The sequence below is a fragment of the Pezoporus wallicus genome, unplaced genomic scaffold, assembly GCF_028554395.1.
Source record: "Pezoporus wallicus isolate ANWC-B61680 ecotype Strahan unplaced genomic scaffold, APGP_CSIRO_Pwel_v1 contig_5069, whole genome shotgun sequence".
Classification (NCBI taxonomy): Eukaryota; Metazoa; Chordata; class Aves; order Psittaciformes; family Psittacidae; genus Pezoporus; species Pezoporus wallicus.
In genome coordinates, this window is record NW_026642361.1 from 9134416 (window position 1) to 9155599 (window position 21184).

At 56.5% G+C, this 21184-nt stretch overlaps 2 protein-coding genes across 2 annotated transcripts in view; one reads left to right on the plus strand and one right to left on the minus strand.

Annotated features, from left to right (window-relative positions):
• SND1 (staphylococcal nuclease and tudor domain containing 1) overlaps nucleotides 1-21184 on the minus strand; it is a 99751-nt gene that overhangs the window by 5488 nt on the left and 73079 nt on the right. The window contains exon 17 of the mRNA XM_057429359.1: nucleotides 14110-14219. Coding sequence (XP_057285342.1) covers nucleotides 14110-14219 — 110 coding nt within the window. The remainder of the gene's footprint in view (nucleotides 1-14109; nucleotides 14220-21184) is intronic.
• Nucleotides 2102-5001, plus strand: LRRC4 (leucine rich repeat containing 4). The gene has a single exon (XM_057429364.1). It carries the CDS (start codon nucleotides 2729-2731, stop codon nucleotides 4727-4729), a length of 2001 nt encoding a protein of 666 aa, XP_057285347.1. The 5' UTR covers nucleotides 2102-2728; the 3' UTR covers nucleotides 4730-5001.

Sequence of the window (21184 nt, forward strand, 5' to 3'; positions counted from 1 at the left end):
CCAGCACTGCCGGACGGTCCCATCCCTGCTCTGGGAGGTCTCAGCCCCAGTCCCAGGTGGGTCCCAACCCACTCCTGGGGGGGTCTGAGCCCCACTTCTGGGATACCTCCATCATCTCCCTATCCCCTCCCTCACTCCTAGCCTGGGGGGGGGTGGGGGGTGGGCAGCACCCCCCCCAGCACCTCAGACTGCCCCCACCTTGCAGCACCCATGGGACCCTGGGGGCCCTAGAGGTTCATTAACTGCCCAGCACTAATCACCCACCCCACAGTGCCTGGGGGAGGACGGTCAAAGCAGTGTCAACCCCCCCCCCCCCCCCCCATTCATCGGTACCCACATGCCCATCACTGCAGCATTGTGCCCATGGCAGAGCCGTTCCCCCCCTCTCCCCCATTTATTGTCCCCTCCATTGGTGTCCCAGCTTGCATCTGGTCTCAGCCTTGAGCCCGGTGGAAAAGGAGGGTCCAGGGATGGCGGGGGGGGATGTGGGGTGTGTGTGTCAGGGACCGAGGGAGGATTGGGGGGGGGGAGGGCGGTTTGCCACGGATGGAGCCGCGTGTCTGTGTCTCCCCCACCCTCCCATCACCTTAAAGCTGCCGGCTCCGTGCATCCGTCCATCGGTCCTTGTGTCCGAGGGGGGTCAGGGCCACCGGGCTCGGTTGGGTGGGCAGAAGGAGGAGGGAGGAGGAAGCCCATCATCCCGCATCATCCTCCATCCAGAGTGGAAAATAGCTCCCACCCGCCGCACCGGCTGCACCGGGGCCGGTCGGGGCCCCCTCCAGAACGTTGTGGGGGGGTGGGGGGTGGTGGGAGGGGGGGGGTCCCGGTAGATGCGGGGTAAGGGGGGGGGGTGTAGTCCATCGGTGCTTGCGGAGCATCCCCCGCCGCTCCCGGGCTCCCGGCGCGATGCGTCAGCAGCCGCGTTGCCGTTGAAGGACAAAAGGATGAGCCAGCCGCCTGCGCGGCTCCCGCCCGCACCGAGCCCCGCACCGAGCCCCGCACCGAGCCCGGCACCGATACCGGTATCGAGCCCCGCACCGAGCCCCGCACCGAGCCCGGCATTGAGCTCTGCACCGAGCCCCGCACCCAGCTCCGCATCGGGCACCGCACCGAGCCCCACACAGATCCAGGCATCGATACCGGCACCGAGACCAGCACTGAACCCGGCACCGGGCCCCGCACAGATACCGGCACCGGGCATCGCACCGGGCACCGCACCGAGCCCCGCATCGAGCCCGGCCCCGAACCCGGCCCCGAGCCCCGCACCGGGCCCCGCAGTCGCCAGCACCGGAGCACGATGCCCGCCGGCCCCGGGGCCGCCGCCGCCGCCCCGCCCGGGAGAACCGGAGCCAGCGGCTGCTGATCGCGGATGCGGGAAGGAATCGCGACGGGAACCGGAACGGGAACAGGAACGGGACCCTCCAGCCGGAGACGCCGCAAAGCACCCGCGACAGAAGCACCCCCCTCCGCACCCCCCATCCCGGAGCGACCCCCCCCGCCGCCGGTGACCGCGCTCCTGCCCCTCCGCCGGGGGCCGGCAGCGACCGGAGCCTCCGGTTTTGTACCGGCCTGAGCGTTTATCGTCATTTTTAATCCCTTTTTCTCCCCCATTTGGATCGCTCGGGGCTTATTTTAGTTTGAGCTTTGGTCCGAGTTCTATTTTTATTCTTTATTTTTAGCCTTTATTTTAAGCCTTTATTTTTATTGTGTTCGAATCCTTTGGCTTGGTTTGATTTTCATTTTTATCTCGTTCTTTATTTTTATTTAATTTCATTTTTATTTAATTTTATTTTTATTCCTTATTTTAGATTTTATTTTTATTATTTTTTCTATTTCTCTTGTTATTTTAATCGTTCCTTTTTCCAGTTTTATTCCTTATTTTCCTTTTTTAAATTTTTTATTTTTAACCTTTTCTTTCATTTTTCTTTATTTCTATTTTTTCTTTTCCTCTTTTTTGTATTTATTCTTTCATTTTTTAGTTTATTTTTCTTTTAGTCTTTATTTTTCCTTTAAATTTTTATTTTTATTGATATTTTTATTTTCATTTTTTATCTTAATTTCTATTTTTAATTTTTATTCTTATTTTTTATTCTTATTTTTATATTTTTCTTTTCGTTTTCCATTTTCATTTTCCATTTTCCCCCCTTTCCCATTCTCATTTTCACATTTCATTCTCCTTTTCTCCTCTCCCCTATTTTCATTCCTCTCCCCATTCCCTGCTCCCTTCCTGATCCCCCTTCCCTCCCCCTTCCCCCCTGCTTCCTCTCCCCGTCTCCCCCATTTCCCCCCCGTTCTCAACCCCCTTCCCGTTCCCATTCCCGTCCCCATGCCGGGCCCCCGGGGGGCGCGGGCCGGGCTCCGGGGCGGCGGGTGCGGGGCGCGGGCCGCGCCGGGGGGGTGCCGGGCCCCCGCTTAGCCGGGCCGCCCCCCCCCACAGCCTCCAGGAGCCATTTTGTGTCCCCCCCCCCCCCCGTCCCGGATCCCCTTTGCCCAGGTAGGTCGGGCTGGGAGGGGGCTCGCCAGGGCCCCCCCCGCCCCTCACGCAGCATTTTTAGACCCTTTTTGGGGGCTAAACCCACGTTTTTCACCCCTTTTTCTCTCTCCCCCCCCCCCCCCATCCATCCATCCCTCCATCCAGCCGGGCCGGGAGCAGGGGGGGGCCCTGAGCCACTTCTTCCTTAGGACGCCGCCATCCCCAGATGATGGTGAATGATGAACGTGCCACACCATGAAGCTCTTGTGGCAGGTAACTGTGCACCATCACCACCACCACCGCCACCGCCGCTGCCGTGCCTGGAGAGCTGCTCTCATCTCCTACTTGACGGTGCACGCCTGGATCCTCTACGTGGCCGTTGCCACCGCTGCCGCCTCCCCTGGAGCCCCCGCTTGCCCCTCGGTTTGCTCCTGCAGTAACCAGTTGAGCAAAGTGGTGTGCACCCGGCGCGGCTTGGCCGAGGTGCCCCCCGGCATCCCCTCCAACACCCGGTACCTCAACCTGATGGAGAACAACATCCAGATGATCCAGGCGGACACGTTCCGCCACCTGCATCACCTGGAGGTCCTGCAGTTGGGCAGGAACGCCATCCGGCAGATCGAGGTTGGGGCTTTCAACGGGTTGGCCAGTCTCAACACCTTGGAGCTCTTTGACAACTGGTTAACCGTCATCCCCAGCGGGGCCTTTGAGTACCTGTCCAAGCTGAGGGAGCTGTGGTTGAGGAACAACCCCATCGAGAGCATCCCCTCGTACGCCTTCAACCGGGTGCCCTCCCTCATGCGCCTGGACCTGGGCGAGCTCAAGAAGCTGGAGTACATCTCTGAGGGGGCTTTCGAGGGCTTGTACAACCTCAAGTACCTCAACCTGGGGATGTGCAACATCAAGGACATGCCCAACCTGACGCCCTTAGTGGGGCTGGAGGAGCTGGAGATGTCGGGCAATAACTTCCCCGAGATCAAACCGGGCTCCTTCCACGGGCTCAAGTCCCTCAAAAAGCTCTGGATTATGAACTCGCAGATCAACCTGATTGAGCGCAATGCCTTCGACGACCTGACGGCGCTGGTGGAGCTCAACCTGGCCCACAACAACCTCTCCTCCCTGCCCCATGACCTCTTCGCCCCTCTGCGGTACCTGGTGGAGCTTCACCTTCACCACAACCCTTGGGACTGCGACTGCGACATCCTCTGGCTGTCGTGGTGGTTGAGGGAGTACATCCCCACCAACTCGACGTGCTGTGGGCGCTGCCATGCCCCGCTCCACATGCGGGGCCGGTTCCTGGTGGAGGTGGACCAAACCTCCTTCCAGTGCTCGGCGCCCTTCATCATGGACGCGCCCATGGACCTCAACATCTCCGAGGGGCGGGTGGCCGAGCTCAAGTGCCGAACTCCTTCCATGTCCTCCGTTAGGTGGTTGCTGCCTAACGGGACGGTGCTGAGCCACGCGTCCAACCACCCGCGCATCTCTGTCCTCAATGACGGCACCTTGAACTTCTCCCACGTCCTGCTGACGGACACTGGGGTTTACACCTGCATGGTGACCAACGTGGCGGGGAACTCCAATGCCTCGGCCTACCTCAACGTGAGCACGGCCGAGCTCAACACCTCCAACTACAGCTTCTTCACCACCGTCACAGTGGAGACCACTGAGATCTCCCCGGAGGACATCTCCCCTAAGTTCACCAAGCCCGTCCCCACCACGTCGACGGGTTACCAACCAGCGTACACCACCACCACCACCGTCCTGGTGCAGACCACACGCCCACCCAAGCAGGTCGCCATCCCCACCGCCGACGCGGGCGACAAGACGCAGACCAGCTTGGACGAGGTGATGAAGACCACCAAGATCATCATCGGCTGCTTCGTGGCGGTGACGCTCTTGGCTGCGGCCATGCTCATTGTCTTCTACAAGCTCCGCAAGAGGCACCAGCAGCGCAGCACCGTGTCGGCCGCGCGCACCGTGGAGATCATCCAGGTAGACGAGGACATCCCGGCCGCCACCACCACCACCACTGCCACCATGGTGACCACCACCACCGCCGGCATTGCAGGTGAGGGGGCTGTGGTGCTGCCCGCTGTTCATGACCACATGAACTACAACACCTACAAAGCACCGCATGGGGCCCATTGGACCGAGAACAACTTGGGCAACTCCTTGCACCCCCCCGGGAGCACCCTTATGGAACCCTACATCATCCAAACCCACCCCAAGGACAAAGTCCAGGAGACCCAGATATGACTTTTTAGTTCTTTGGGGCTTTTTTGGGTTGAGCTTCCTCCCACCCCTCCCCTTTTTCCTCCTCCTCCTCCCCCATCACAAACGCAATAGGATGCACAACCCCCCCCCCCACAAAGACCCCCCCAAAAGACCCCCACAAATGAAGAACCCCCCAAATCTAGAAGGTGACTCTTGTACAGAGCTGGGGGAGAGACTTTTCTTTTCTTGTACATGCTTCTATCCGAAATCCACAGGCTGAGAAGAGCAGCAGATATTAAAATCACGCCCCCCACCCCCCCCCCCCCCCAAGTCACAGTTTCTAACTCCAAGAGAAAAGGGAGAGGAAAGAATTCCCGTTATCCAGGAAGAAGTTGGGGACAGGAGGCCACTGGGGTGGGACTGGGCTTGGAATGGGGGTGTTGGGGATGAAAAGGGGGGTTGGATGCAGCAGGACCCCCCCAACTCCCCATGTGCTGGGATGGTGGCTGGAGGTTGTGCCAAAATCTTCCACATGCAATAAAGGAATTTGGGGGGGGTGGGGTGGGGTATCTGGGGGGGGGGCTTGGGGTATTTTGGGGGTGGTGGGAATTTTTTGGGGGGGTTTGGCTGCCTGCAATGTATTAAAGCAAAAAATGACCCCAAAAAGGGGGCTCCCCGCCCCCCAGTTCAAGTGTGTGGGTGCATGGGGGGGGTGTCTGATGGGTGCCCCCCCCCCCCCCCCCCCCCCCCCCCCAGTTCACCCCATTGCACCAGTACAAGGCCACTGGCACCGGCATCGGCACAGGGCTAAAGCTCCTGGGGGGACCGGGGGGGGCCCCCATTGGGAGACCTGACATATGATTGTAGACACCTCCCACAACACGATTTTGGCCTCATTTTAGGGGACCCCCCCCAAAACCCCTTCTTTGAGTGGGGGGGGGGTTGAGACTGGGGACCCCCCCCATGGGCTGCTTATGGAATGAAGGGGGGGATCCAGGAGGAATTAAGGGCTTGGGGGGGTCGGGGGGAGGGACTCAATGTGGCTAATGGGGGGGTGGCCACCAGCATTGGAGGTGGCTACTGGGGGGGGTCCCAGCGGGGACGGCAAGTGCCTCGTGGGGGTCCTGAAGGGCTGGGGGGGTGTTTTGGGGGGGGTCACGGCAATGGGCCCCCCCCTGGCCGCTCGACTATTGGAATTAACTTTAATTTCTTATTTTAGCTTTAAAATGAATTATCAGATGGGAATTAAATAATGGGGTGGGGGGGTGAGGGGGGGCTGCGTGGGGAGGGGGGGGTTAAACAGAGGTTATATCTATATCTATATCTATATAAAGGCCGGAATGATGGGATTGTATCCTGAACTGAGGAAAAACCACGACAAATCCGTCCAAAAACCAAGTGTATTTTTGTATTTTAATAAATATTGTTCACTCTTTGTACCTGCTGTTGTCCCCGAGGGGTTAAAAGGGGGGGGGGGGGTGTGTGTGTGTGGATGCTGGGACCCCCCCACATCCCTGCCAAAAGGGGCGGTTGTGCTGTATGGGTTGAAACGCTTCCCCACAAAGCGGTCCCAAACAGGGAGGAAGTGATGCTGGGAACTGGTACCTACACTGGTACCCAAAGGAACCCCTGGCATCACCCAGCTAAGGGCTGGTGTTGTCGTACCCCCCCCCCCCCCCCCGAAGCAAGGGTGCAAAGGGGGTGCCCAGGGTCATTATCCCATGGGTTACGGCTGGGAAATGGGAATTTGCCGTGGAAGGAGGAGGAGGGAGCCGGGAATGAATCAGGTGGTAACGCAGGGGGGTGGGAAGGGGATGGGATGGAGGTGACCCTGGCAGTACGGTGGGGACATGGGACATCATGTGTGGGGGCAGGGAGTGCTCTGAGTGATGGAGATAGCGATATTGGGAGTCCTGGGTGCTGGTGATGAGGCCATGGGGTGTTCTGAGTGCTGATAGTGGAGATATTGGGTGCTCTGGGTGCTGGCAGCTGGGACATGGGGTACTCTGGGTGCTGGGGATACTGGGTATCCTGGATGCTGGTAATGGGGACATGGGGTGCCCTGGTGACAGCGACATGGTGTGCTCTGAGTACTGGCGGTGGGGATATTGGGTGCTCTTGGTGATGGGGATAGGGGGTGCTCTGGGTGATGGGGATAGGGGGTGCTCTGGGTGTGGCAGCTGGGACATGGGGTGCTCTGGGTGCTGGGGATATTGTGAGTCCTGAATGCTGGTGATGGGGACAGGGGGTGCTCTGAATACTGGTAGTGGAGGCATTTGGTGCTCTGGGTGATGGGGATATCGGGTGCTTTGGGTGCTGGTGGTGGGGACATGGGGTGCTCTGGGTAATAGCAGTGGGGAGATGGGATGTTCTGGGTGCTGGTGATGCGGACATTGCGGTGCTCTAGGTGATGCGGATGGAAGTGTGGGATGCTCTGGGTGCTGTGATGGGGAATCTGGGACCTGTGGGTGCCAGCAGCAGTGCCATGGGGTGCCTGGGTGCCAGTGGTGGGTCCATGGTGTGCAGGGACACAGGGGGCCCTGAGTGCCAGTGTTGGGAATATTGGGTGCCCTGGGTGCTGGTAGCAGGCACAGGGGTGTCCCTGGGGGTGGCATCGCTGTAAGGAGGCTTCAGTGTGAGCAGGGAGGCTGCAGTGCAATGGAATGCAATGGGACGCAGTGAGATGCAGTGGGATGCGAATGGGATGCTTGGGATGTGGTGGGATGCAGTGGGTGTGGTGGGATGCAGTGGGATGCTGTGGAATGTGATGGGATGCAGTGGGATCCAACAGGATGTAGTGGGATGCAAAGGGATGTGTTTGGATGTGACTGGATGTGATAGGATGCAGTGGGTTGTAGTGGGATTCAATGTATGCAGTGAGATGCAGCTGGATGCAGCGGGATGCAGTGGGATGTGATAGGATGCAATGGGATGCAGTCTAATGCAGTGGGATGCAGTGGATTCAGTGGGATGCGTGGGGATGTGATGGGATTCAATGGGATGCAGTGGGATGCTACTGGCTGTGGTGGGATGTGGTGGGATGCAATGCGATACGGTGGGATGCAGTGGGATGTAGTGCTATGTGATGGAATGCAATGGGTCTCGTGGGATATGATGGGATGCAGTGAATGCAGTCTGATGCAGTGAGATGTAGTGGGATGTGATAGGATGCATTGGATGTGACGGGATTGGGATGTGGTGGGATGCAATGGGATGCAAAGGGATGCAATGGGATTCAATGGGATGCTATGCAATGCAGTGGAAGGCAGTGGGATGCGACTGGATGTGGTGGAATGCAGTGGAATGCCATGTGATGCAGTGGGATTCAAAGGGATGCAGTGAGATGTAGCTGGATCAGTGGGATGCAATGGGACAGGATGGGATGCGATGGGATGCACTGGGACATTATGGGATGCAATAGGATGTAGTGGGATGTGATGGGATGCAATGGGATGTAGTGGGAGGTAATAGGATGCGATGGGATGTGGTGGGATGCAGTGGGAGGGTCATCATCAGCTCCTACTACTCCCTGGCCCCTCTCCATATCCCAGGGCTCTACAGTGGCAACAGAGGGGTCCCTTGTCCCAGTGTCACTATGCAGCCACCCTAGTGCCAGGGGCTCCATGACACATCCCGACCCAGCATTCCCAGTCATTATCCCTATTGCTTCAGCTCCGTGAGGTGCCGGTTGGTGCTGGTGAGTTTGGGATGCTTCCGGACAAAGGACGTTCACACTGCAGTGGAACACCCAGGAATATCAAGTGCGAATCACCAGAACGCAATCAAAAATCCCCATTGAATTCCAGGCTTAAGAAATTCCAGTGGCTGTCTGGTAACCCAAAAGGACCAGGAAGCTCAAGCTGGGATTGGTGCAGCGGTTGCCACCACAGAGGGTTGCCAGGGTGCCAAGAGGTGCACAGGAAAGACAATGACCCCCCTATTGCCAACCGGAGCTTGGGGGCACCTTGGCCAACATGGAGACCCCATGGCCAACATGGGGACCCCGAAACAGGAAGCCAAGAGATGACCACGGCAGCCACCAATGCTCCAACACCGTGCCGGGGGCTATGGCACCATCCCTGCTCGGGTGGGCAAACTGAGGCACGGTACCTGGCAAAGGAAGGGGGTGTCTCTCCCACCCAATGCATTCCCGTGCCATCCTGTGCCATGCTCCACACTCCCACTGTCCCCATCCCCAGGAGGAGACAGAGGTGGCATGGCCGTAGGATGGACCCTTGGGTCATGGCAATGTGCTGGTGCCTGGATGCTCAGGGGATGTTCATGAGTTACTCAGGGAATGCTCAGGGGTTGTTAAGATGATGCTCAGGGGATGCTCAGAGGATACTCAGGAATACTTAGGGGTTTTTATGGGGATACTTAGGGTACCCTTAGGGAATGCTGTGGGGATCCTCAGGGAATGCTCCTCACCCATGGGCCGCAGCCTGCCCTGGTTCCTCAGAGCAGCTCCTGCCTCTCCCAGCTCGGCACCGTGCTCCAGTGAAGCTGCTGATGCAGCAGCTGGAGCCTCTCACTAAACCATCACAGCAACACAGAGATGTGGGCTACAGGGCTGGAAAACCGGAAATCATCTGGGAATAACCTGCCTCGTGGGCTGCTCGGACCCCTGGAGTTACCCTCATATGGGGTGAAGTCGGGTCCAGCCTCACATGTATAGGGTGGATAGACAGGGACGTTATCATGAGCCCCACAGTGAGCATTTGGTGACAGAGACCCATCCGTGACCCCTAGGCTCCCACTGGAGCCCTGATCCCCATTCTGGGATGCTCCATGGGCTCCTGCATCCCTATGGATGTGTGTCCCATTTCAGTGGGTGCTGGGTACTAGTCTCCCCACTCCAAGCACTCATTAAGTCCCATCATCACCCAGTTATAACAATGGTGTCGCCAAGCCCCTGGAATAAATCTGGTATTCCGGGTAATGGAGCGTACATCCTGACTGCAGAGGTCACCCAAGGGAAGGAGCATGGAATAATTCCCGTTCTCTTCCCAGCCAGAAGCTCCCAGTGACAAGGTGGTGCCAGGCAGCTGGTGGCATCGAACTGGCCACATGTCACACCCCAGGGTTTGCACAGGCATAGAACATGGGGTGCTCCAGATGCTGGTGATGGTGATGAGGACGCTGGCAGCTGGATGCTGGCAGTGGGGATGTGGGACATGGGAATGTGGATGGTGCAGCATGGAATGGAATGGCATGGAACAAAATGGAATGGCATGCATAGAACAGCACAGCATGGCACGGCACGGGATGAAATGGGACAGCATAGTGTGGGATGCCATGGCACAGAGTGGCACTTCACGGCACAGCACAGTATGGCATGGTATGGAATGGAATGGCATAGCATGGCATGGTATGGAATGGAAGAGAATGGCACGGCATGGCATGGCACAGCATGGCAAAGTATAGAATGGCAGAGAACTGCATAGCACAGGATGGAATGGCTGCAGCACAGGCAGTGGGAATGGCTCTGGATGCACTGCTGCTGCCTGCATATTGCTGCAGTGCTGCAGCACATGGGGACGGGGGGGCTGGAGGGGTCTGTGGGGGCTGCCAATAGGTTGGGGGGCTGCAGGGGGTCACAGGAGCTGGCAGGGGCCAGTGTGGGCAGTGGCGCACTCCCATCAGCCAGGGCACAGGGGACATCTGGGGACCATTTCCCACAGTTACAGCACTGACGGGGGTGCAGGCAGGGAGGCTGGGGGGGGCTGGAGCCATGAGCCCTCCTAGCTCCCTATAGGGCAGCCCCATGGCAGTGCTGCAGACAGAGATGAACGGGTGGAGGGATGGATGGATGGGGGATGTCCCCATCACTCAGTTGCCATGGAAACCAAAGGGAATTCCCTTCTGGAGAGCCTCAGTGCCAAATCCCAGGACCCCCCCCCCACGCTGCAGGAAAGCAGCAGGGATGCAGATAGGGATATCATCCCCCTGCACCCCAAAATGGAGCTGCCACCCCCTGTATACTTGAAAATACAGAGCTACCACCCTCCTGCACCCCAAGACGAAGCTGACATCCCCTTACACCCCAGTAAAGTGATACCACTCCCTGTGCCCCAATATAGAATTGCCACCCCCCCAGCACCACAACATAGAGCTGTCACCCCCCTATTCAGCTGCCCCAGTCTTGGGGTTCTTGGCTGCTGCCCTGGAATCTGGGGGTTCCTCCTGCCCTGTTAAGACCCCAGCACCATGTGTACCCACCCTGGCTCGGAGACAAGGGTCTGCGGAATGTCCCTAAGGGCCACTTCGGTCTCAACCCCTTGCATGGGCTCCCCCAGCCCAGCTGCACCCCAAAACAAGGAGCCAGCACTGAGGAGCTGCAGCTTTGTTCAAGTGCCAATCGGAATTCCATGTGCATCGGGGCCAGATGGGGAGAAACAACTGAGGGGGATGATGTGGGAAGGAGGAAGGCATCCGGGAAGCAGGATGCCTGTGCCACGCTGTGCCATCCATGGCTGGTTTGCTGTCACCAAGGGGCTCAGGAGCCCCTGGGGATGGCCACGATGGCAGAGATGGGCAGAGGAGGATGAGGATGCGCCACGGGATGTGCTAGGCTCTGGGAATCTCCGGGATGTGGCAAGGAAGTGCTGGGATGCAGGTCAGCACTTTACAGCAGCCGCCTGCATGTGCGAGATGCTGAGGAGGGAGGGATGGAGCTGCCACGTGCAGCGCTGCGGCCCCATGTCCTCGTGTCCCTGTGTCCCTGCAGCCACCAGCGAGCGGTGTTCTGGGAGGGTGAAGGATCCTACTGGTCCTGACCCCCCCAGCAGTATTGCCCTGCAGCTGCAGCACATCTGCATCTGTGCCCACATCTATATCTGCAATCACAGCTGCATCCATGCCCACATTTGCATCCGTGCCCACATCTGTATCTGCAACCACAGCCGCATCTGTGTTCACAACTGCATCCGCAGCACATCTGCATTCGCAGCCACATCTGCATCTGTGCCCACAACTGCATCCATCCACAGCTGCATCTGCATCCCTGCCCAAATCTGTACCTGCAACCACATCTACATCCATGTCCACATCTGCATCAGTGCCTACATCTGCATCTGCAACCAGGTCCCCATCTGGGGTGTCATCGGTTACCGTTCCACTGGCACCCTGTCTCTGCCCTGACTCCCCCATTCCCACTCCAGTTCCCCATTCCTTTTCCAGACCCCCATTCCACCCATTTCCCAGTCCTGCTCCATGTATCTGCTGCACTTCTGCTGCACGATGCCCACATGTCCAGTGTGCACCTGCCCTGTGTTCACCCGGCATCTGCTCTGCAACCCCACACAGCCACTGTGCATCCACCCTGCATCTGCCCTGCAACCACTGTGTATCCTCTGAGCATCCACTGTGTATCTGCTGTGCAACCCCACACAGCCACTGTGCATACCCCCTCCATCTGCACTGCATCCATTGTGTATCTGCCCTGCATCCACTGTGTATCCTCTGAGCATCTGCCACCCATCCACCCTGCATCCTCTGTGCATCTGTGACACATCCACCGTGCATCTGCCCTGCATTCGCTGTGCAACCACTCTGTATCTGCTGTGCATCCACCCTGCATCTGCCTTCCATTCACCATATGTCCACCATGCATCTGCTGTGCATCCTCTGTGCATTCACTGCACTTCTACTGTGCAACTGCCACATGTCCAGTGTGCGCCCACCCTGCATCTACCGTGCATCCTCTATATATCTGCCATGCAACCGCACACACACACCCTGCATCCACCGCACATTCACCCTGCATCTAATGAGCATTCATCCTGCATCTGCTCTGCATCCACCATGCATCTCCCCTGCAACCACTGTGCATCTGCTGTGCTTCTGCTGTACAACCACCACACCACACGTCTGCTGTACATCTGCCCTGCATCCACTGCGCATACACTGCATATCTGCTGGGCATTCACCCTACATCTGCCCTGCATCCATCATGTCCTCCATGCACCTACCATGGTTGCACCCCAACCCCTGGCAGACCCCCTGGGGTCCCTCCTCATCCTCAAGGCAGCCGCACTGCCTCCCAGCTTCTGACTCCCCCATGTTGCATCCCTGTATCTGCAGCATTGCTCCATGCGGATGTGGCCACAGGAGCAGAAGATGTCTGGTGCAGCCCAGCCCAGGTCCCACTGCTGAGGTGGGGGTTTGGTATGGAGACGGGTCCCCAGTCAGTGCTCCCCAGTGCTCCCCAGTGCCCCCAGTGCTCCTGGTGTGGGGCAGCCCCAGCCCCACTGCATTCAGAGCAGAGTGCAGGGCTCAGTCTTGACAGCAGAGAATGAGATAAAATAGACGTGAACATAAAATAATAGTCATAAAATACATCAAATAGAATAGATCAAATAATTAATAGAATGGAATGAAATAGGATAGAACAGAATTGAATAAACCAGAGAAAATGAATAAAATTAAGGAGATAAAAAAAAGACAATAGAATAAAATAGGAAAAATCAGAATAAAATTTTTTAAAATGATCTATTCTATTCAACACATAGAATAGATAGAAAAGGAAATAAAACAGATTAGAATAAAATAAAGTTAAAAAATAGAAGATTGAATATACCAGACTAGAATAGAAATAAAATAAATACATAGGATAGGGTAATAAAATAAAGATTAAAAAAACAGAATAGAACAAAATAAAAATAATAAAATAAAATTTAAAAAAAGAAGAAAATAGTAAAATAATATAGGTTTTTAATTTAAAAATTGAATAGAGCAAAATATGATACAACAGGAGTGAATTTTTTTTTTAAAAGATTAAAGTAAAAAGAATAAAATCAAGTAAAATAATAAAAAAGTGAAATAATAAAAAAAATAAAGTAAAACAAAATAAAATAATACACAAAATAAAATGGAAAAAAGGAATTAAATAAAATTAAACAAAATGAAATAGAATAAAAGAAAGTAAAATGAAATCAAAAGAAATCAATCAAACCCCAGTGAAATCAATCAGCTCTCCTGGCATGGGTACCCACCACTGCCGGCAGAAGCCACCATTGCCCTTCCCTGTATCTGCCCTCATCGATCCGGTGCCAGCACAAACCCAGCACTGGGTGATGCTCCTGGTGTCACCAGTGCCTGACACACTCTGTGTGACACCCACGTGTGACACCTGTGGGGACACGGTTCTCCAGGCACAGACACCAGCACCACAGCACAACCCTGACACCAACCAACACCGGAGTCTCAGTGAGGAGAGCGCACCCAGATCCAGCACCGGCATCACCGGAGGCTCCCCTGGCACCACAAGCCGGGTCCATGCGGCTTTTCCCTGTCACCACACACGGGCTGAGCCCAGGTATCAGGAGCTGTCCTGGCCCTTTGCTGGCAGCCCCTTAGCGAGGTCCGTGTCCCACCAGTGCCACCAGCCCCTCACCAGTGCCGCATTCCGGCCGCATCCCTACCTCCCGCTGCAGCACCAGCTCCTTGGTGAAGTGCGTGGCCTCCTCGCTGAACGGTTCCCCCTCCTGCACCAGCCCCGGCAGGTTCCTGGCTCCCCGCGGACACTCGATTCCTGCGGGAGGAAGAGGAGGGTGAGGGCATCAGTGGTCATGTGGAGGTGTCACCTCAAAGAGATGTGTCAGGGATGAAAGGGGACAGAGAAGCTCAGGTGGGACTCAAACAGCTCCTGGGATGCTGGTGACAGGGATGGGGACATGGGATGAACTGGGGAAGAGCCAGCAGGGATGGGGACATGGGGATAAGAAGTGGAAGAGCCAGCAGGTATAAGGACATGGGATGAGCAGGGATGGGGACATGAGGATGAGCAAGGGACGAGCAAAGAGGGATGGGGACATGGGGAACAGCCAGCAGGGTTAAGGACGTGGGGACAAGAGGGCAAGAACCAGCAGGGATGGGGGCATGGGTGCATGTAAGCATGGATGGCGATGTGGGGATAAGCAGGGGAATGAGCCAGCAGAGAGAGGACATGGGAATGAGCAGGGATGGGGGCATGGTAACGAGCAGGGGAAAAGCCAGCAGCAATGGGGACAATGGGATGAGCAGGGGAAGAGCCATCAGGGATGGGGACACGGTGACAAGGGCAGAGCCATCAGACCCTGCAGCCCCCCACCCCGGCCTCCCCACCAGCACTGCGCTGCTGGCAGTGGCTCAGATTAAACCGCCACATCCTGCATTATTCATTCTATTTTCCATAATTCCTTATTAATGAAGTGCTGGGAATTGCATGGAGCCCTGCCAGCAACCAGGGACACCGCAGCCCTGCTCACTGCTGGAATCCCTGAGGATGAGGAAACAGGAAGCAGGCTGAGAGATTAACCATGTTCCCCCCAGGGAGCTCACCCCACTGCTGTGAGGTCCCCATTGTCTGTGTCACCAGTGATGGCAGCCCTGGGGTGCTGAGCACCTTGGGGTGACTCCAGTGCACCCATCACTGGCAACTGAAGGGGTTTTGAGGGTCCTAGGGTCCCCCCACATCAGCACCTGGAATATCCCAGGGCATTGGGAAGGGGCTCCCCACATCCCAGCTCTGCTCTGGCTCCCCATGGGAACCCACTGAGGTGATCTCACTGCAGCCTGCCCCTATCATATCCCCATCCTCATCCATGTCCCCATCCCCATCCCTACTGCAACCCAATCCCCATCCTCATCCCTGTCGCATCCCCATCCTCACCTCCATCTCTGCCACATCCCAATCCCCATTCCCATCCCTCCACACAACCCATCCACCACTTCTCACCATCACCCCCACTCCCACTGCCAAGAGTGGTGCTGGTGCCAGGAAAACCCCTTTTCCCTCTTTCCCACCACACCTCCTCTGTGCCATCTCCAAGGGAATCTGGCAGGAATCTCGCTGCCATGGCAGTGCAGGCAGCTGCCAGCCCTTACTCCTGCCTGCACCCCCTCCCCAGCTCCCTGGCATTGACATCCTCTGCCTGAAAACATGGAATGTTTCTGGAAAGGCATCAAAATGTGCTGCGGGGACAGTGAAATTCCTTAACGGAAACCCACAGCCTGGCACTGAACCACACCAGCGGCCGGAGAGCTGGGAAATTCCCCCCACACTGGAGCTCCCAGACCCTCCCATGGCACATCCAGGGGGATCCTGGGTAGATCCTGAGAGAGGGGACCCTTGTCCATCCCAGGGGCTGTGGGATGAGCTTTGGATGCACCGCCCTGGACCTGGATCCAGGCCGACACCGGCAGCACAGAGCCAACAGCCAGTGATGAGCAGGAGGAAGGAGCGGATGCATCTCCTCCTCCTCCTCCTGGAATGCTGGCACTGGGCAGGAATGGCTCTGGCACGGCACCACCAGCGCTGCGGCGAGGCCACAGCAGCCTTGTCTCTGGCAAGGAGCATCTCACTGCACTGGGAAGGGGGACTGGGAGGCAGCGCTGCCAAGAGCGTCTTCCCTTCCTCCTCCCTCTCCTCCTCCTCCTGCACGGAGCAAGCAGGGGCTGGGGGAAGGGTTATGCACCACAGCAGTGATTTATTCCCAAAGAATAGCGGAGCAGCTGCTCCAGATCCCTCAGTTTGCTCTGATCTTCCCAAACCCACACAAGAGAAGATTGGATTTGGGAATGGGAAACCTGAAAAGGTCAGGATGAGGATGCTCAGCCCCGGGAAGGCGCTTGGCAAAGTTACCAGCACCTCAACGATGAGACAGAACCAAAGCCGTGGCTCTGCTGCTCTTCCTGGGAAGCTGTCATGGATTAATGTGTGCAATGAGGGATGCGGCTGCCACCGCTCCCTCCTGGGATCCCGGAAGAATTCCGCTGCAAATCACTTTGGTTAAATGATTTTTCCCAAGCGCACAGACCCGCAGCCAGTGGGGATGGAGGAAGTGGCTGCTGGGGATCTGGAGGATGCCCCAATGCTAGCCCCATTCCTGCAGGGATGGAGGTTGAGGGGTGGGGGTGAGCATCCCACAGCATCCCAGGGTATCCTGCAGCATCCCTGGGGTATCTAAGCTGCAGCATCCCAGGATAACCCACAATGTCCTGGGGCATCTTGCAGCATCACTGGGATATCCTGCAGCATTCCAGGATATCCTACAGCACCCTGGGGCATCCCACAGCATCCCTAGGGTATTTATGCTGCAGCATCTGAGGATAACCCACAGCATCTTGAGGCATCCTGCAGCATCCTTGGGGCACCCTGCAGCATCCCACTCTATTCCACAGTATCCCTGGGGCATCCCGCAGCATCCCAGGATATCCCACATCTCTGGGGCATCCTGCACCATCCCAAGACATCGTGCAGCATCCCAGAATATCCTATAGCATCCCTGGGACATCCCACAGCATCCCACTCATCCTGCAGCATCTCTGACGCATCCCACAGCATCACTGGGGTATCTATCCTGCAGCATCCCAGGATATCTCACGGGATCTCTGGGGCATCCTACACGATACTGGGGTATCCTGCATCATCCCAGCATACCCTTCAGCATTCCAGGACATCCACAGTCAGATTTAACTATCACCCCTGGAGCAGGGACTTTTCCAGCCCTAATTCCTGGGCTCTAAACAGCTTTCCCCCCTCTTTGCTGTGCCATAACCACAACCAGCACAGGGAGCAGGGATAAGACCGCGCCTGCCACTGCTATCCAGGAGGATTTATGGATCTGGGAAGAAATAAGAGGAGGTGGGAGGAGAGGAGCTGAATCTAAGACCGGAATGCTGAAGACCAATGCCAGATCCCGAAGCAGCACCACAGCCATGCGATGCAATTCACTGCTGCAGCACCAGACCAAAGGCTTTGGGGTGGATCCCACCAGGATGCTGGAGGGCTTCCCATCGCTATTCCCTCCTTTCCTGGGCTCCGAGTCGTGATGGGAACTCTGCTGCTGCCGCAGAGCCCGTGTGGGAGCGCGGCGTATTTTTAACCATGAGTCCCGACCAAAATAGAGGCTGTCGGGAAGAGGGAATCAGCCGGGAGCAGGGAGGGGGCCGGACAGAGCCAACTCCTGCCAATCCAGCCCGCAGTGGGAGGAATGCGGGAGACACCCTCCCTTCCCCATCACCATGTCCTGAGCTCGGATGCAAATGAAAATCAGTAAAAATACATAAATTCCTGAATTATGGAATGGTTTGGGTGGAAGGGACCTTAAAGCTCCTCCAGTTCCAACCCCCTGCCACACCTTCCACTTCCTTCTCCTCAGGCTGCTCCATCCCATCTCCTCCCAGCCTATGCTTGTCCCTGGAATCGCCCCATCCCATGTGCAGGACCTTGCCCTTGTTGAGCTCCATGAGGTTCACATGGTTCCACCTCTCCAGGTCCCTCTGGATCCACCTGGATCCTTCCCTCCACTGTGCCAATCCCACCACACAGCTCTGTGTCAGCATCAGGCTGTGCAGAGTCTCTCTGGGGAAGTGGTACCCGGGCTGGAATCAGCTCCTCTCTATTTGCACATATTTATAGCTCTCCAATGTGTATACTTTAGCTGGAAAGACAGGATGAGGCTCCCTTGGGAGCATCCTGAAGTCACATTTCCAAAGGACCTGTCTTCTCTTAATGATGCTCATTTCCATTTGATACAGATATATATAAAAGGCAGTCATAAAACACGAATATTCATCATATTGCTGGCTCTGAGCGATGGGTGATGGCATCACAGGAAGGTTTGGGAGGCACCAGCCACCCTGGTGATGCTCCCCACCTTGCTGGGACCCCCAGAATGGTCCCAAAATGGGAATCCCTATAACTGGGACCCCCTGTTCCTTTAGGGACCTGCACCAGTGCTTGCAGTGGGTGCTCCAGAGTAGGATGGGAGCCCTGAATTCCCCCACCCAGGACATAGGTGCTGTACTGGGGCTAATGCTGGATGGGAGCTGGGGGGAGCCAAGGGGCCACCCCAAAATGAGCAACCGTGGGAAATGGGAGTGAGCAGAGGCTGGGAAGAGGGATGGAGGCTTGGGGGATGCTCTGGCAGCCCCATGTAGGGTGATGGACCTCGGGTGTCATGAAGCAGGACCATGGAGCAGGGACTCATGCAGAAGAGACCCATGGAGCAGGACCATGGAGCAAGGACTATCATGGAGCAGGACCATAGAGCAGGGGCTCCTATGGAGAAAGGACACCATGGAGCAGAACCATGGAGCAGGGACCCCCTTGGAGCAGGGCATGCTATGAAGCAGGGACCTGCATGGAGGAGAAGGACCGTGAAGCAGGGATCCCCATGGAGCAGGGATCCTTATGGAGCAGAACCACAAAGGACCCCCATAGAGCAGGAACCCCAACTGAGGATGACCACAGAGCAGGGTACCCCAGGGAGCAGGGTCCTGAGCAGGAATATGGAGCAGGACCGTGGAGCAGGGATCACCACAGAGCTGGACCACAGAGCAGGAACCCTATGGAGTATGGGGCTCATTAGAGGCAGAGCTGCTACAATAACCATCCACTGGGCTGCATGCATCCCAAAACCTCCAGCCCATAGGAAGGAGCCACCCTGACCTCCCCCAGGGCTGCATTCACAGGATGCCAGGCTATGGCCTCAGAGTTTGCTGCAATTGGGGTGGGATCATGAGGATGAGGCGGATGCATCAAGCTTAGAGACATCGGCCATGCCGGAAGGCAGAAATCAGCCACATCCCAGGAATACCCACAGCGGCAGCTGCGCGGGGTCTGTGGCAGGGGAAGGCAGAAGGGGGGTGTCATCAGCTGTATTCACTGGCAGTTACCTGCCTTTCTAGCCTGTAATTAATGTCAGCAGCTTGATTAGAGCCTCAGCTGGGGCAGGACTTCCCGGAGGAGAGCTGGGGGAGTGGGAGCAGAAATGGGAGCAGGCACAGGAGCTGATGCGGGGGGTCAGCAGGGAGCAGGATGGTTTGATTCAGGACCCAAGAAGTGTCTCCAGCAGCAACATTAGTGCAGATCAGCATGCTGTGGTGTTGGGATGTGCAACTCAGGATGCTCCCGAGCAACTCAGAATGGTCCTAAGCAATGCAGGATGATCCTGTGCAACATGGGATGCCCTTGAGCAATGAAGAATGACTTGGTGCAATGCAGGATGCTCCTGTGTGATGCAGGATGATTCCATGCAATGCAAGATGACCCTGTGCAACTTTGGATGCTCCTGTGCAATAGAGGATGTTCCTATACAACATGGGATGAGCATGGACAACGTAGGATGCTCCTGTGCAAGACAGGATACTCATGTGCATTGGAGGATGTTCCTGAGCAATGCATAAGGATTCCATGCAATGCAGGATGATCCCATGCAATGCAGGATGCCTTGTGCCATGACGCATGCTCCTGTGCAATGCAGAATGATCCTGTACAACATGGGATGATCCTGGGGAATGCAGGATGCTCCTGAGCCATGGAGGATCCTCCTGTGCCATACAGGATGATCCCATGCAATGCAGGATGCTCCTGTGCCATGCAGGATGCTCCTGAGGAATACAGGATGCCCTGTGCAATGCCACTCCCTGGCTCTCCGCAGGCAGCCTGGCCTGGGGAGGTTTTATCCCCACTTTGGGAACTTTTGGGAGCAGATCAGCCCCTGGGAGCAGGCGACAGCCAGTCGGTCTCCACAGCAACAGGGATTAAATATAACTCGCAGTGAGTGCATTCCCTGGAGCCATCCAATTCCAGGCTGCCCTCCCCTTGCCTTTAAAAACATCCGACCAAGTGGAGAGGCCAAGATGGAGCTCCTGGAATCACTGGATCCATCAGGATCTGTGGACACTGGTATATTTAACCACTGGTACCCAAGGAGGAACAGCAAGAGCTTGTTCATCCCACCATGGGAAGGGGATTCATTGGCTGCTGATGCTGCTGAGATCCAGGATACAGGAGATGCACCACAAGCATCCCACCAGTGAGGAAGAGGACGGCTGACCTCGGCAGCACCAGGATCTGTGACTGCTCCTTCCCAGCTCCCATCAAATGGCCACTCAACCACCGGGAATGGAGCAAATCCCACCCCAACTGAACGCAGGGCCTGGAATCCAGGAACAGCATCTCTGAGTGTGCTGGCTCCCCACGCCGGATCAAGCGGGATGCTGCTCCCAGCCCAGGGAGCACTCGCAGGAGCCGTCAGGATTCCCCCAGCCCAGCCCCAGCGGCAGCCTTTGGAAGCAGAAGTATTTCAGGATCCCTGAATTCCTCCTCCCGGGCACGTGGGAGTTCTATCGCCTCCAAATCCGACCGTCTCCGGCGCAGGAGTGGGGAGGCTCCTTCCCTCCGTCGCTTGCAGCTGACTTTAGGAATGGTTAATTATAAATAAGGCTGTGTCACTATTTATATGCACAAGCACAAGGAGAAGGACAGGTTTAGGACACGATTCCCACATGGCAGGAGCCAGCCTGGGAATGATCCTATCGGCTGTGGTGAGAGCATCGCTGCGGGGTGGTGATGGTGATGGTCACCGGTGGGATTCCAGTTCGCTGGATGGATATTCCTTCAGTGGGAGCAGCAGGAGCTGCTGCTGCGGGAAATCTCCGTGGTTTTATCCCCCTTCCAGGGTCTATTTTTATGCTTATGGAATTGTTCATAACGGAGTTGTGAATGAT

What these genes read in the sequence shown, in the direction of transcription:
- LRRC4 (XM_057429364.1), top strand. Translation starts at nt 2,729, where the DNA reads ATGAAGCTCTTGTGGCAGGTAACTGTGCACCATCACCACCACCACCGC.